Genomic DNA, 16,637 nt, shown 5'->3' on the forward strand with positions numbered 1-16,637 from the left:
TGGGCCAGGCCAGGGCCCGGACCGCTGGGGGCCCGGGGCGTTGCTAGGGAACGCCCGCAGACCGGAAGTGAGAGCGGCGGGCGCGGAAGCCGGGGCCGGGGAGCCGGAGCGCGGCGGGCGCGGTGACGTACCCTGACATGGCGTCGATCGAGTGAAGAAAGTGCCTCCCGGGTGGGTGCCGCCAGGTGAGCGAGTGCCCGCGCGACCCGCCCCACGCCCCGCGTCCTGCCTGCCGGCGGGGAGGGCCGGGGCGGGGCCCGCAGACCGGGGTGGACCTCAGTTTCTCTCTCGGCTGGAGCCCCTCCGCGGGCCGGCCCTTTAAAGCCGACTCCTTGGAGAGTCTAGACGCATCCCTTGGCCTGTGGACACCCGGAGTGTTTGTCTCCTAGGGCTCTGAGAGTAGGGGAGGAGGCCGTGGGGACCCCTCCTGCTCCTGGGCCAGCCCCCGTAGCCTCTCGGGACGTCCCATGGGTCTGACCCCTGTGTCCCCTTAACCCCCGGGCTTTGGCTAGTAGACCCCCGCCCCCTGCACCTGTGCCCGCCCCCGAGCCCCTGGGGCCCCGTCCCCTGGGTCTGACCCGCCCCCCTCCCGGCGGCCCGGCTTCAGACCCCTCCCTGCCTCCCCTACACCTGGGCTCGGCCCGTCCCTCGGGTCTAACCCTTTCCCCCCCAGCCCGGCTGGAAGATCCCTCCCCGGCCCCTCGGCCCCGTCCCCTAGGTCTGACCCCTCCCCCCCCGGCGGCCCGGCTCGCTGACCTCTCCCCGCCCCCCCTACACCTGTGCCCGCCCCCGGAGCCCCTCGGCCCCGTCCCCCAGGTCTGATCGCCCCCCCACCTGTGCCCGGCCCCGGCCCCCGGGTCTGACCCCTTCCCCCCTTCCCAGACGGCCCGGCTCGCAGACCCCCGCCCAGCCCCAGGATGCGGCCGTCGCACCACTGCGGGCACCTCCTGGAGCGGCTGAACGCGCAGCGCGAGGCGGGCTTCCTGTGCGACTGCACCGTGGTCATCGGCGAGCAGCAGTTCCGAGCGCACCGCAACGTGCTGGCCTCTTTCAGCGAGTACTTCGGGGCGGTGTACCGCGACTCCCCGCACAGCGATGTGTTCCTGGACCAGAGCCAGGTGAAGGCGGACGGCTTCCAGAAGCTCCTCGAGTTCATCTACACCGGCACGCTGCACCTGGACAGGTAGGGGTGGGCGGGGGCGCTGGGGAGCTTCCTTCCAGGCTCCTCTTCCCTGATAGGGAGCCGAAATCTGCCTTGGGCCCTTGCCCTTTGGGGCCAGGGTGGCTTCCCCAGACCTCCCTTCATCCAGCCTTTCACCATCCTGTTCCGACCCCGCCCCCTCCCAGGTGCTCTCTGCTAAGGTTGCATCAGGCTTTGAGGCTGATGTGAGCTCTGCCCTGTGCCCTGCCGTCTAACTGGGTTCCCTCATCCTGTACTTGTGCACAAAAGGGGCTCTTGACGTTTGTCACTAGAGCATTCCTTCCTATTCAGTTTGGCCTCTTTTTTTCCAACTTTTTGAAGTCTTTTTTCATCCCGATTTGTATTTCCAGATTCTTGTCATCTGGAGATTTGATAAGGCTGAGCAGAGAGGGGATTCAGCACCATGCTGGTCCAGAGGAATGCAAAGACTGCATCTCTCACGAGTGCAGACAGCAAAGAGATTTAGCCATGGAATTAAAAGTGTGTTTCTGACTTAACAAAAATGAACCAAAGTAAAGTTTAATGTAAATAATGGAAGAGCAGAGACAAAGGCCAGCTGAGCACCAGGTTTCTCTCGTTCTTTCCTCCCATTGGAACAGAATTGGTTAGTGCTGTTGTACGGTTTTCTGTTCTTCCAGGCTCCCTGTCTGTGCTGCAGGGAAATGCTTTCTCTGCTTGGTGTTCTGAAGGTTAGCACAGGATTACCCTCCTTCTGCTACCTTTGTGTTCACTGACAAATGTTATGTGTCAGAAACAAGGACAAAGAACGAAACAATCCCCACCCAAGATGAACTGATGTTCTCTTGGGGGAGATGAGTACACATAATAATCTAAGCCTCATAATCATAAAGTTAGCATGTGTGTGTGTGTGTGTGTGTGTGTGTGTATGTATGTATGTACTTATGCTCCAGAGCCCACACAGGAGTTACATACGAATAGTTTGGGATAATCAGGGCCACCGAAGTTTCGATTAGGAAAGCCTTCCAGCAGAACATGGCCTCTGAGTGGTCTCTCTGAAGAGGAGAGGGCCTCTGGCAGCTCAGCCTGGGATACAGACGGGAGTGCTGTGGGAATGTCTGATGAGAGTGGGGAGGCAGGTTGAGGCCAGAGCTTTCAGAGCTAGATGGAAAATTGTGTTTTGTTTGTGTGACACTAAGGAGCCCCTGGAGTTGGTTGTACAGGCTCAGGTCTTCGTTTCAAGAAAGGTATGTAGGATGGACTGGAGAGGAGGCAAACAGGAGGCTGTTGGAATAAGCTTGGTAAGAGGACTGGAACCAGTATGGCACCTGAGGGAGTGGAGGAAAGGAGGCAGATGAGAGGGGTCCTGTGCAGGTAGAAATGGGAAGATCTGGCCACTGGTTGGAGATATGGGACTGAGGGAGCCTGGGAAGTCAGGGCCGATGACCAGAGTGCAGCCCTGAAGCACAAGGAGGATGGGGAGGCCCTTGGATAGAGGGGAGGCTTTGGGGGAGAGGGTACGATGCAGAAGTACTTCTCTAGTGCATGCCAGGCCCTGTGCTGAGCACTTGACGAATATCATCTCATTGGATTTTAGACATGGTGAGTTTATGATCTCCCTGAGACATCTTGTTTGAAATGAGACTGGGCTAGATGTGTGCACCTGAGAGTCTGCATAGAAATGACCATCAGACCCATGGGAACTGAGGCTATGACAGAGAGGGAGTGGGTGACGCTGGGTAGGGAAGAGAAGAGGGCCAGGTTCAGAACGTAGGGGAGCCACCCCGACGCCCAGCTGGGGGATGTTTTGTGGAGTCCAGGGAAGAGCTGACAGCCAGGCAAGAGAAGGGGAACCAGTGTCAGTGCCTGATGTGGGAGGATTAGGACAAAGAAGATTTTGGCAATTCAGGGGGCAGAGAGGCTCTGTGTTGGCTGCTTCTTCAAGGGGGTTTGGCTGAGAAGAGCTAGAGACGTAACTTGAGGGGTCGTAGGGTCTAGTAAAAGATGGGTGGGGAGACTGGGATGTGTGTGGTGGCAGGAGATCGGAGGAAGAGTTGGGCCTACGATTGAGGACAGGTCTGCTGGAGCAGATGGGAGGGGTAGCCAGAAGGGTCCCCTCTTTGTCAGAACCCGGGGGAAAGGCAAGTGGGAGATGAGATTGAGGGTCTTGGAGAGGAATCTCGAGCTGCATCATCTCCATTTCTTCAGTAAAGTAGACAAGATCCCGACATGGGAGCTTTAGGGGACAATACCAGGTTTGGGGTGGTTTCTTGGAGGATGAGATCGGGAAGAAACTTGGGGGGAGTAAGAAGACTGCCCCGCTACAGGGGGGGGGGCTTGGATTTATCCTGTGTCACGAAGCACGATTGTGGGATCTTCAGCTTTGCTAGCAGCTGCTTGGAAGGAGGGGGACTAGATGTTGGGGGCTCAGGAGACAGTGCAGAGTTGAACTAATTGTGGGTTTGAGGACAGAGCTGGGATAATGAAGTACTGAGGGTCAAAGGCGTGGGAATGTTGATGGTGGTGAGCAGCAGGTATGGGAAGGGGGAGTAGCACAGAAAAAGGAGGTTAGGATCAGGGCCCAGTGTGGAGCTGAGTGGGGGTAAGACTTGGGGCTTAAGGACACTGGGGAGGTGGGAGGTTAGGGAGCCGGAGGGAGATGTCTGTGAACATGCACCCAGTACAAGGGCAGGACTTGGGGAGAAGGTGGTAGAGTTCCTTGAGAAAAGAGGAAAGTGTCCCGGAGGGAGGGAGGTCAGCATCCTACAGCCACCCTCATCTTGTGTGAGTGGACTTCAAAAGAGGGAGGGTTATTGAGTGAAAGAAGGAAGGGACAAAGGATGGAAGGGGTAGGGGAGGTCATGTGTGAAAGTAGGTACAGCCTGGGCTGGGGGGGGAGGGGAGGAGGGGACACAACCGAAGTCTGTTTGAAAGAACCAAATACTCTTTGTGGTACCTGCTGCTTTAAAGACCCAGAGAATGTGGAGAATAATTCTGGGTTTCTGCTGCTATCTCTTTCTCCTGTTGCCACCTGAAAAAGTTTCCCTCCAGGGTTTATTGAAGGAAAGAATAGAGTTTGAGGGATTTTTCCCCCTCCTTTACCATCCCTGAAACAAACCTTTGGAAGTTTTCTAAAGTTTTTCTTTTTGTTGTTAAAGTAATGTTAAAAAGGTTTCTCCACTGACTGTCTCATCTTTTTAACCCTGTAGGGAAAGTTGTATTTATGTGCTGAGATAGAGTCTTTGGATTGAGAAAGAATCAAAGGGGAGAATAATTATCTTTTGTTTTCTTGTGAAAAGCAGATCTGTGCTGTTCTGGGCATTTCATCACTATAGGGACTGACTTATGTTTAAAGGAAAACCTTTTGTAAAGTAAATCTTCATTTTTATAAACAGGTTTTATCCTGTTTGTAGATGGGAGTGATGGCAAGCATAATAAGCAAATGATAGAAAATAAAAACTTATTTACCATTGGGTTTAGAAAGTATTTCATGTAGAATTTTTGATGTTAAATGTGCTTCTGATAGAGGAATTGATGAAGCTTCAAAAAAAAGTTCTTAGCTAACTTTTATAGAAAACTTGAAGGTTTACATCTTGCTTTTCATTAGATATGATTTCATTTGAATCTCATGACAGCCTTGTGTGGGATTATAAATATTTATAACTGAGGAAAGTTTGCTCTAATCAGGGAAGACAGTGTGAGCTAGTGAATAGACAGCTAGCCTCTGAGTTAGGATGATCTGGGTTCAAGCCCTGCCTCAAACACAGGGCTTTTCTGTCATGATCTTCAGTCTTTTACTTTTTCCACTAGACCACACTGAGTAATAAAGAACATTGAAGGCCTACTGGTCTTTTACCTTCCTACAGCCAGGTTCCCTCTCCAGTCTTGTAGTAAATGTCAATATTGTAGTTTGTTCCAAAAAAACAAGCAACCAAAAAAAGCCAACCCTCAAAACCGAAAGCAGGAATGTAGAGAGACAGACTTTCTTTTGGCTTAGCATTTTTGCCTTTACAGGGTTTTTGGTTCAGCTGGAGCTGTAAGAAAAGTTTTTTTTTTTTAATCACAACAGTCCTTTCTGTGTAGTTAGGCCGTGTGGGTGACCATCCAAAATGGAAACAAGATTGTCTAGCAAAGAGATTAATTACACTAATAACAATGAAAGAAGAAGATCCACCATAATAGCGTATGAATGAATTACATGGACTTTTATTTTTGAGTGTCAAAAAATTTCGGTGGCAGCTTAATGCAGTGGATTTCAGCACAGCTAAAGCTTCTACGTGCATTCCCATTTCCATTCTTAACTTGAAAGGGATCATCCAGGCTAATTGGATCAAATTAGCTATCCTGTGATTCATTTGGTGGAACATGCAGAGTTATAATTTGGGGTTTTAAGGTCAGATTTTGTTTGGCATAGAAAATCTGATAAGTAACTCATGTCACAAGTTCAGCCCTGTCCCTAGCTCACTTTGCTTCTCAAGAGGAACCCCTCATTTTCTTACTGGTGAAATATGACAAAGTGTGAGAGTGATGATGGTTTATTTGTGAATCCAAGCATTATTTAACAAAGGGCTGCATAACTGTTAAGATATTTTATGTTAAAAGTACATGATTTGAAAATTTTCTTTGGTATCCATATCATTGTAAAATTCAGAATTAAACTTTACATACAATGATTTCTCATTTTTTAAGTTCCAGAGGCCTAACCACAGTCCTTAAGGAGAAATGAGTTACCTTATATACTGTCTTTCTACTTAGAAAAATCCCCAATTTACCAGAAATATATGAGAATGTTACAGCATCCTAGCCTTAGGGCTAGAGGGATTCTGGAGGCCCCTGAGCCCAGCCCTAGCCCTCATTTCACAGATGGAGAGGGCTGAAGTGACTTGCCCAGGGTCCACAGCTAGTGAGAGTGTCAGAGACAGATAGGAGCCCTGGCCTTGACTCCAGAAGTAACTCTGTCTTGACTATGCTGCCACTCTTTGTTTGGAAATTAGGATGCATTAAGGTTTTCCAGCTGGCCCATAGAAGATTTAACCTGTGTTAGGGTGGAAATACGATATATTTATAATGAAAAGGACACATTTAATGACAGTTTATTTTGATTACTGATGTATTGACTCTATTTAAAAAATAAACTTAAAAATGTATTTGTATATAATGCAGTTGTATCACTAACATTGTTTTAGCTTATCCATCATTAAGAATTTTTTCCTGCTTATAAATAGAGAAACAAAGAGGGAGAGATTTTCCTGAGAGTTAGAAGGGAGTAGGGACCTCAGAAAACTCTAGGAAATGTTTGTGGCAAAGTGATTATCTGAGCTTAGAGCTTATCTAGTTCAACCCATTTACCGAGGAAGGTTAAATGATTGGCTCAGCCAACATCGTAGAAATCGTTAATGAAAATAGGGACACAGGGTTCCAAGCTTGTGGTGAGGTTGTGGTAAACATGTCTCAGGCCTCCTGGAAATGCTTTCCCCAGTGCCATTCAGTAAGAATTGGTGAACTGGGCACCAGATGCTGCTCTTACCCTTGAAAGCAGTTACAGGGAAACGGGGAGCCCATGATATGTTTGTTTTCTACCCCTGCACCCCCCCCCCCCAAAGGGGAAGACCCACAAGACCAGATCCTTTCTGGAGTGGCAGCTAGTGACTGAGTCCATTTTGTGGGCCATGGTATAAGCCTGAGAAGGGTGATCCCTTGGATCAGAGAGGGAACTTTCTCTGCTTGGCTCCAGAGAATAGAACTAGAAGCAAGGGATGGAGTTGGCAGAAAAAGCTGATTTAGATTAATAAGAGTTGGCCCATCCCAACATAGGACAGGCTTTTCAGGAAGTGGTGCAGCTTCTTGGCAGAGGTCTTCAAGCAAAGGCTGGGTGACTTTATCAGATAGGTAACACTAGAGGTTCTTGGTCAGGATGGCATTTGCTACAACCCTTTCCCTCAGTGACTCTGGGACCAACACTGTATGAAGGGGATAATGAGAGGTCGTCAGTTTATAACCTAGAGGGGCCTGTATGTATCCCCTTTATAGAAGTGTCTAGTAAAATGCTAATATTTACAATATTTGTGCTGTGAATAGTGCCTGTCTTTGCCTGTTTATTGATTTATATTTTCATCGCCTGTAAGATGGAGGTTATAAATTTGTATTCATACCTTGTTCTAAATTAATTTACTGATCTATTTATTGGTCTCTGTATGTTTTTTCTATGTCCCTATGAATTACCTGGCCTATTATCAACAATAAAAGGTTTTCTTTGACCAGAACACTGTCATTTAGCCTTGTTTCCTTGCAGTTGGAATGTTAAAGAAATTCACCAGGCCGCAGACTATCTCAGAGTGGAGGAGGTGGTCACTAAATGTAAAATAAAGATGGAAGACTTTGCTTTTATTGCTAATCCCTCCTCTACAGAGATATCTAGCATTACTGGCAACATTGAGTTGAACCAACAGACTTGCCTCCTCACTCTTCGAGATTTTAACCGGGAGAAATCAGAAACTTCCATTGATGTGGTTCAGGCACATGCTAAGAAGGTGACTTTAGAAAAGAAGTCTCCTCAAACCAAAAAGAAGAAGAAGACTTTCAGTTCCCAGAAAAACGTGCAGAATAAACCAGTGCAATATACCAGTGACATTGTAGAGACTTCATCTGCTGACATGTTCCTAGATCTAAATAAATTGCCTTCACCAGTAACAGAACAAGTTGCACAAGCAAATGATCCCTCAGAACTCCAGCTGACTTCAGTTGTGGGAAATGATAGTTTTACAACACAAGACATCATTTTGCAAACAGTAGCAGTGAAACAGAAGCGGGGGAAATCACAACCCAACTGTGCTTTGAAAGAGCACTGCATGTCTAACATAGCCAGTGTCCCGAACACTTATCAGTTGGAAGCCTCTGGAGAAGACCTAGATCCGAGGTACTCGAAGGCCAAGCCCGTGTGTAACACTTGTGGGAAAGTGTTTTCAGAAGCCAGTAGCCTAAGACGGCACATGAGAATACACAAGGGGGTCAAGCCCTATGTCTGCCAACTCTGTGGAAAAGCATTCACCCAGTGTAACCAGCTGAAAACTCATGTCAGAACTCACACAGGTGAGTGTGGTTTTTTAAGTTAACAGTTCTGTAGGGTGCCGATTATTTGCTGCTTGAAATCTGCATATTATACACAGAAAAAAATTGGAAGTATGAAATTGTTGAAATATTGTTAAATGTGCATTTCTTGGTGTTCGTGGTTTATTACTGATGCCCAGAAGACACACATAATGCGCTAATTCTATAATTCTAAGAATTGTACGTGAGCTGTTTAATTTGGTGCTTGGCCTGCTAGTCATTAAGATTAAAGCAAATATTTGGAAGCTGTTAAATGCCTTCTGTGAGTCTCCCTGTCTTGCTCCTCTCTGTCCGGTCTTTACCACTGTTTTCTTTGTAGTAATCAGTGTTTGCCTTCCCTTCCTTTAGGTATCTTTATCCTGCAGTTACTTGTTTTAATGAATATTTGTGTTGCTATTTTCGTTTATATCGAGCTCAGTAATTCTGAGAAGCAAACTTATTCTTGTCCTCTCAGTCTTTCATTTAATGAATTGGGAGGAAGGTCTCCTGGATGCTTTAGTTGATTTTTAGGCATCCCCTTTGTACTGATAACTAGAAAAATAATGCAGAACTTGTTCACCATTTTTTTTAAGCAAGTGTAATACAAAATTTCCTTTTAAATCTGTTTTCCTTTGGATTTTTTTTTTTAGGGGAGAAGCCATATAGATGTGAGCTCTGTGACAAAGGTTTTGCTCAGAAGTGCCAGCTAGTTTTTCATAGTCGCATGCATCATGGTGAAGAGAAGCCGTATAAGTGTGATGTATGCAATTTGCAATTTGCAACTTCTAGCAATCTCAAGATTCATGCTAGGTAAGAGAAATTGGTAGGGATGTTTATCTGTGGCTGTCCGTCAGTTATGGACATAGTACTGTATGGGGGGACGTCTTGAACTCATGATGATTTCTCCAGTGTCTCAGTCTCTGCAAACGGGCAGATGCCTGACATCCCCCCACTAGGGCATGTGAAGACACGCACAGTAAATTTTAAGAGCAGGTAAATGCAGGGTGCTCCTGTTAGAAAGATGCGGGTGGTGCTTTGAGACAAGACGTTACATTTTTTATGGACCATTCAAACGGAATCTTTTATTCATCCTGTTTTTCCTTCCTCTACTTCAGTATATAGCACGGTGCCTGGAACAAAGTAGGTGCTTAATAAATGCCTCTTTAGGGGCAGCTAGGTGGTACAGTGAATAGAGCAGCTCTGGAGTCAGGAGGACCTGAGTTCAAATTTGGCCTTTGGCTAGCTGTGTGACCTTGGGCAAGTCACTTAACCCCTATTGCCCTGCCTTCCCTCCTCAAAACAATTTTTTTTTAAATGTCTTTTGACTGACAGTGACAGAGAGGACTTCTGAGTAAGAGGACACAGCATGACTATTTCTTAGCCATTTTTTGAGAGAGGCTTTCACGAAAGCAGAGTTTTTTTGGAAAGGAGTATAATGGTCCCCACTTTCTGCTGCTGTTAATCTTGATCAGCTAGTAGGTCTTGACAGGTAAAGTCGCACATGAGTTGAATTGTCCTCATGCCTGAGTTGGTCACTAGGCAACCCTCCTGGGTCCTTTGGGTGAAACAATAGAAAATACTGCCCTGAAGATAAAATTGTATCAAGAATTAATTGCTAGGGGTGGCTAGGGGGCTCAGTGAATAGAGCACTGACCCTGGAGTCAGGAAGACTTGAGTTCAAACTCAGCCTCAGACACTTAACACTTACTAGCTGTATGACCTTGGGCAAGTCACTTAACCCCAATTGCCCTGCCTTCCCCCTTCCAAAAAAAAATGCTAAATGAGAGGGGACGTTTTGATATTTGTTAGTAGTTGATAGGACATACATCTTAAATATTTTTAAAAATTAATTTGCTTACACACACACACACATACACCCATATACACCCCCCCCACACACACACACGTACTGTAGTTGTTGCGGTTTAAACCCAGGGATGCCAAAAACTGTTGAGGTGGGGGCTCTGCCCACCAAAAACTGTTACAGTTTCATGATGTGTTGTGGTGGAACCAACTCAAAGAATTCAGAGTCAGACCACCTCTAATCCAAGTATAGGCATTTATTGAGACTGATGCCTCTCATGAAGTGGGCTAAGTTCCAAGAGGAACCAGCAATTTTAGAGAAAGCAAGATGGATTTTTATAGGGTAAAGATGCAATTACATAACAGAAATGTACATAGAATAGAGAATATCATTAATATTAAAAAGGCAGGAGGAGTTTGTTAAAGGATTAGGTAATGGAGGAGGGGTCCCATCTATGGTTCGGTGGTTAAACATTCTGGTCATTCTGCCCTTCAACTGTCTAGCTATTGTGGTCCTGTCTTGGGCTACACAATGATGTTATTGTGATTGAATACAAGAACCTGTTTCTGTGGGAATGGGTTTGGGGGCAGTGACCAGGTAGAGGCAGTAGTTTGGTTCCCATCATATGGACAAACCTGCTGTCTCTGTGGGAACTAAGAGTTCAGGGACACACCTGTTGTTCTAGTGAGCAGTAAGGCCTAAGTTAGGACATTGTTGGGGCCACTAGGTAGATACATTGGGCCTGCTGTTCACTAGGGCCAGACCTATAATGAAGTTAGAATATTGGGGCTGGGGGCAACTTTATTAGTATCCCATCATAGGCCTTAGAGCCTGGAAGACCAGGGCTGAAGTCCTGCCTCTGACCCATTCTGTCCCCATGACTCTGGGGCATCACATCCCATTGTCATAGGCTGTTCTTGGAACTTACAAGTTGTAGAGAAAGTACCAGTCTTCATTGATAAAAGTTATTTCCTCACCTGGGAGTTTCCTGTTATAATGGAACCCCTGGTCCAGACCTCCCTATACACCCACACATATACAGGTATGTCGTACATACATCCCTAGAGATGGTGAGCAATGAAAGACATGGGCTTCTTTATCAGGTATGCAGCCTAAACATCTAAGCACCTGAGGAAGAGCCTGCTAGTCCGACTCCATACTTGGGCTTTGGACCTTTGTCCTGAGGAGCTGCTTGAGGGCTGAGAGTTTCTGGTAAGAGGGAAATTTTAACTGCCATGAAAATGTTGGGCAGAGTTTTTATCTCTTCTCCCAACTAATTCTGAGACAATTGGAACATTGGCTTCTCTTTAAAAATGCTGACAAGTCAAATGAAGGCTGATTTTGGAAACCCACTCTTGATCTTTGAAGCTGCTCTGAAAGCTTCGTCAAGCTGTGTGGCCGGTGCCCAAGAGGTGGGCCCAGGCCCTGTGCTGCTCTCTAACCTGTATTCTCTGTTGCCAGGAAGCATAGTGGAGAAAAGCCATATGTGTGTGACAGGTGTGGACAGAGATTTGCTCAGGCCAGCACGCTGACTTACCACGTTCGTCGGCACACCGGAGAAAAGCCTTACGTGTGTGATACGTGTGGGAAAGCATTTGCAGTGTCTAGTTCCCTCATAACTCACTCTCGAAAACATACAGGTGAGAATTGGAAAGGTGATCCTTGAAGGAGAGGGAGCCATGTATCAGAGGAGGAGGAGGGGCATGGGAGGAGAGAGATCAAGGGAGTGGCTGGGGACAGAGGCAGAGACTGGTCCTGTACAAGAGGGCGCGGGTGTAGGTGCCAATGGTGAAATATAAAAGCCAAATTCTTCTTTGGGTTCATTATTTGAATGGCTACATGCCATCAAATCTAGTAACTGAAAAAAAAAATCTGTAATAATGATGACTTGATTTTTTTTACTCAATTTAGAATGTCAAATCTTACAAAGCAGGGCCTTCAGAATCATAGTATCTAATTTGAAACGTTTTTTAGACTTGCTTTCTGTTGGACTGCTTATAATAGAGTCTTAATAATTATGTACTCTTATTCTCTTCTGTTAAAAAATACTAGTTACCTTATTTTCAGGGCTGCTGCTTTTAATGGTTGATAAATGTAAATAAACTTTTAAAATTACATAAAAAAAACAAAGAAAACTTAGGAAAAACTTGTTTCTACTGAAGACATATTTATAAGAAATGAGACCTTATATGAAAATAATCAGCTTATATGAAAAGTACAAAATACTAGTTACTAACATTCATGAAGTTGGATCACTAAAAAGAAATTCTAGCATACCTCTAAAAGCTTTTATGAGATTAGAGGTTTTAGTTGAAATGTTATTTTAGAATAATTTATTTGAGGTAATCTGTAATTGATAAAATATTTTACTGGTATAGTACACCACCTCGCTATCTTTTATTTTTCATCTAGGTGAAAAACCATACATATGTGGTATTTGTGGGAAAAGTTTTATTTCCTCAGGAGAGCTCAACAAACACTTTCGATCCCATACAGGTCTGTGTTTAGGGAGAATGTATTATTCTTTGTTCTCTCTTTCTATAATTTCTTTTCATGTAAGCCTTAACTCAACTTTTGGTACAAAAGAGTTGTAAAAATAAATTTTAAACAGACATACTCTTATCATAAGCAGTTAAAAGTAAATTAAAATGAAGAAAATGTTTACTGCTGTAAAGGATGAAAACAGTAAACCAAGGAAAACACCACTGATAGTTGCTGTTTTTTTTTTCCCCTTGGAGTGTCTCCTTCCTTAGTACTAAGTCTAGGAAGTGCCCAATAACATTCTGCACATTTGCTCATTTGTTTGACTTTTAGCTAATATTAAGCCTACCCCCAACACCCTTCCTTGATTTAAATAGAACTTATGTACAATTGGCAAGTAAGGAATATTTCTAACAAGTAAAAAAAATTATCACCTTGTAGCACAATTACTTTATTGAGTCAAAATTTATGGAAGGAAAATAAAGAGAAATTTTGTGATACTATAAAAGATTAATTAAATCATTTTCCTTTTAAGAAAAAAGAGTTCCTATATGTTTTAAAATCAGGCTTTATGGAACTTTTTTGTCTTAGAATTGGACATAAAATTTTTAATTATATTTAAGAGCAATATAATATTTAACCATACTCGGTTCATATACATGGTGATACATATATTTTTGCTTCAGCTGCCAAGCCTATAGAAATGTTGAGATTTTTCAACTAAACTTTTTTTTTCATCCCAGGGGAAAGACCATTTATCTGTGAATTATGTGGAAATTCCTACACTGACATAAAAAATTTAAAGAAGCACAAAACTAAAGTCCATTCTGGTAAGTGCTGATGGTCATATTGGCATGTTTATGTTTAAAGGAAAGAACTGCATTGTTCTCTAGGTTTGCTCCCACCTTGGAGGCTTGAGATTTATGAAGTGATGAGATTTTGTGTAGAGAAGTCAGTGTACCTTCATGTGAAATTGAAAGAATTGGTGGATTTGGCATCCCTGTTCCAGCACTTCCTCGTGGGGTGAAGCTGGCCTTGAGTTCTCAGGCTGGGCACATTCTCCTGGAATGCAGAGTCTGCAGGTCCAGTGCCAGCCTAAGGCTCTGCATCCCACTAAGGCTGTTGCAACCCTCCTCTGATCGTGCATGGAAGTGGTAGAGAATGGATCACACAGTTTTTCAACCAGCTATGAATTTCAGACATGAAATTGAAGAGTCCAGCTTCTACCTCTCACTGGGTCCTTAAGTAAAACTACCCAGCAAGGGGTTATCAGCATTAGCTTAGAGACATTTAATGAATAAAACTTCTTGTCTCCACTGTTGTATGTCTCTGATTATTTAAAGTTTCTTTTCAATTAACAATAATTATTTTTTCTCTCCCTTCTTTACCATACCCTTGTAACAAATATGCATAATAAAATAAATTCCCATATTGGCCATGTCCAAAAATGTATGTCTCATTTTTGAATGCCTTTAGTTTTTAAGTCAAGCCTAAATTAGAAGAAAGAATAAATATAAGATAATGGAACCCAATTGAGGGAACACAACCTGACCTACTTAATTTTTTAAAATGAAAATTTTGATCTCATTTTTATATATAACTCCTTATGTGTTTTCCATTGTATCCCTCTTCAAACCCTCCCAAAGAGCCATCCTTTATAATAAAACTTTTTTTAAAAAAAGGAAAAAAAATCTGTAAAACTAGGAAACAAGTTTTTTTTAAATTCTGGGATTATATGTAGCATTCTATACTTATAGCTCTCCAGCACTGCAGAGAAATAGGAAGAGGTGTCTTTGGGGTGATACTTGGTCATTAAAATTTCACATCATCCCACTTAGATTATTCTGTTCTTCCCATTGAAGTCATTATAGTTGTATGTGTTGTTTTCTTAGTTCCGTTCATCTATTTCACTTTTGCATCAGTTCACGGAAATCTTCTTATGCTTCTCCGAATTCGTTATGTTTGTCATCATCTATGGTATGGCGGAATTCCATTACATTTGTGTACCACAGCTCAGCTTCTCCCCAATGTGTTTCTTTCTAGTTCTTTGCTACCACAGAAATATCACCACAGACATTTGGGTGTATTAGGGACCTCTCTTTTTACCGCTCCTTGACGTTACGTGCCCAGCAGTGGAATCACAAAGTACGGGTATCTTAGTCAAGACGGGCTTGTGTGTGTCTAGAGGAAAGGAGAGGGGCCTGTCCTCTCACGGGCACAATCGCTGGCTCTGCTTCCCCTGTAGAGTTTCCTTTGCTTCTCTTGTTTCCCCGAAGCTCATTATCATGTCCGACACACAGTAAATGCTTCATGAACGCTTGCTGATTGACTGACTAACCATTCCCCACTTTTCAGAATTCATAGTTTGTTTAAATGGGCTATTTCTGGGAAATTGGAATCTGAAATTATGCAAAGAAAGTTAGGTCTAGATTAGTGCCAACAGGGAACCCCCTGAAGTGATCCCATATATAATTCACATCATCAGTCTGCACCTGTCACCAAAACGTTTATAGTGTTTGAACCAGGGATTCCACTGCTGGGCATTTATAACCTCAAGGAAGTAAAAAAGGTCCTTAATACACCAAAACATTTATAAAATGACTGTACTTTTGTGGTAGCAAAGAACTTGAAAGAAACAGATTAGCTGCTCAGTAATTGGACAGAAGCTAAACAAGCTTTGGGGAAGGCATGAGCATTTGGGGGAACCAGGATGGGCCTCGTTAGAAGGTGAGGTTTAAGTTTAAGTCTTTTTTTAAAAATTCTTTTAGCATTTTTTTCTCCCCATTACACATAAAGATAGTTTTCTTTTTGTTCCTTGCAAAATTTAAGACCTTTTTTTAAACTTTTGTTTTTTGTTTTTAATTTTTTTAAACTGTTTTTAGTTTTTAATATTCACTTCTATAAGATTTTGAGTTCTAAATTTTCTCCCCTTGGGGGTGGCTAGGTAATGCAGTGAATAGAGCACCGGCCCTGGAGTCAGGAGGACCTGATTTCAAATCTGGCCTCAGACACTTAACACAAAAACTAGCTGTGTGACCTTGGGCAAGTCACTTAACCCCAATTGCCCTCCAAAAAGCAAAAATAAAAAATAAAATTTCTCCCCTTCCCTTTGCTCCCCTCTCCCCAAGATGGCATGCAATCTGTATAGGCTATGTATGTGCAGTCATATGAAACATTTCCACATTAGTCATGTTGTGAAAGAAGAATCAGAACAAAAGGGAAAAAATATTAGAGAAAAAAATGAAAATTAGTATGCTTCGATCTGCATTCATACTCCATAGATTTTTCTCTGGATGTGGTTAGTATTTTCCATCATGAGTCTTTTGGAATTGTCTTGGATCATTGTATTGCTAAGACGAGATAAGTCAATCATACCTGATCATTGTACAATGTTACTGCTCACTTCATTCAGCATCAGTTCATCTTTCCAGGTTTTTCTGATGTCTGCCAGCTCATCATTTCTTATACCATAATAGTATTGCATTACATTCATATACCATAACTTGTTCAGCCATTTCCCAACTGGGTATTCCCTCAATTTCCATTTCTTTGCCACCACAAAAAGAACTGTTACAAATATTTTTGTACAAGTGGGTCCTTTTCTGATTTGTATGATCTCTTTGGGATACAGACCTAGAAGTGGTATTGCTGGATCAAAGGGTATGCATATTTTTTATAGCCCTTTGGGCATAGTTCCACATTGCTCTCCAGAATGGTTGGATCAGTTCATAACTCCACCAACTGCATTAGTATTCCAATTTTCCCACATCTTCTCCAGCATTTACCATTTTCCTGTTTTGTCATGTTAACCCATCTGATAGGTGTGATGTGGTCCCTCAGAGTTGTTTTCATTTGCATTTCTCTAATCAGTAGTGATTTAGAGCATTTTTTCATATGACTATAGATACCTTTAATTTCTTCCTCTGAAAACTGCCTGTTCATATCCTTTGACCATTTATCAATTGGGGAATGATTTGTTTTTTTATAAATTTGACTCAGTTCTCTATATTTTTAGAAATGAGACCTTTATCAGAAACAGTGGCTGCAAAAATTGTTTCCCAGCTTTCTGCTTCCCTCCTCATCTTGGTTGCATTGGCTTTGTTTGTG

General features: G+C 43.6%; 1 protein-coding gene across 3 annotated transcripts in view; it reads left to right on the forward strand.

The window, feature by feature from the left end:
• The window catches only part of MYNN (myoneurin), a 23,304-nt gene continuing 6,667 nt past the window's right edge, over positions 1–16,637 (forward strand). Inside the window, exons 1-7 of one of the 3 annotated variants that reach the window (XM_069083552.1) lie at positions 2–185; positions 883–1,183; positions 7,452–8,248; positions 8,896–9,055; positions 11,511–11,689; positions 12,462–12,545; positions 13,274–13,360. In XM_069083552.1, the coding sequence (XP_068939653.1) occupies positions 918–1,183; positions 7,452–8,248; positions 8,896–9,055; positions 11,511–11,689; positions 12,462–12,545; positions 13,274–13,360 (1,573 nt within the window). In that variant the 5' untranslated portion in view covers positions 2–185; positions 883–917. Of the gene's footprint in view, positions 186–882; positions 1,184–7,405; positions 8,249–8,895; positions 9,056–11,510; positions 11,690–12,461; positions 12,546–13,273; positions 13,361–16,637 lie in introns of those variants that run through there. The other 2 variants (XM_069083553.1, XM_069083554.1) reach the window with 2 other exon arrangements.

Source organism: Petaurus breviceps, unplaced genomic scaffold (assembly GCF_028583685.1).
Source record: "Petaurus breviceps papuanus isolate PSGF00001 unplaced genomic scaffold, PetGlider_PUasm1.0 173, whole genome shotgun sequence".
Classification (NCBI taxonomy): Eukaryota; Metazoa; Chordata; class Mammalia; order Diprotodontia; family Petauridae; genus Petaurus; species Petaurus breviceps.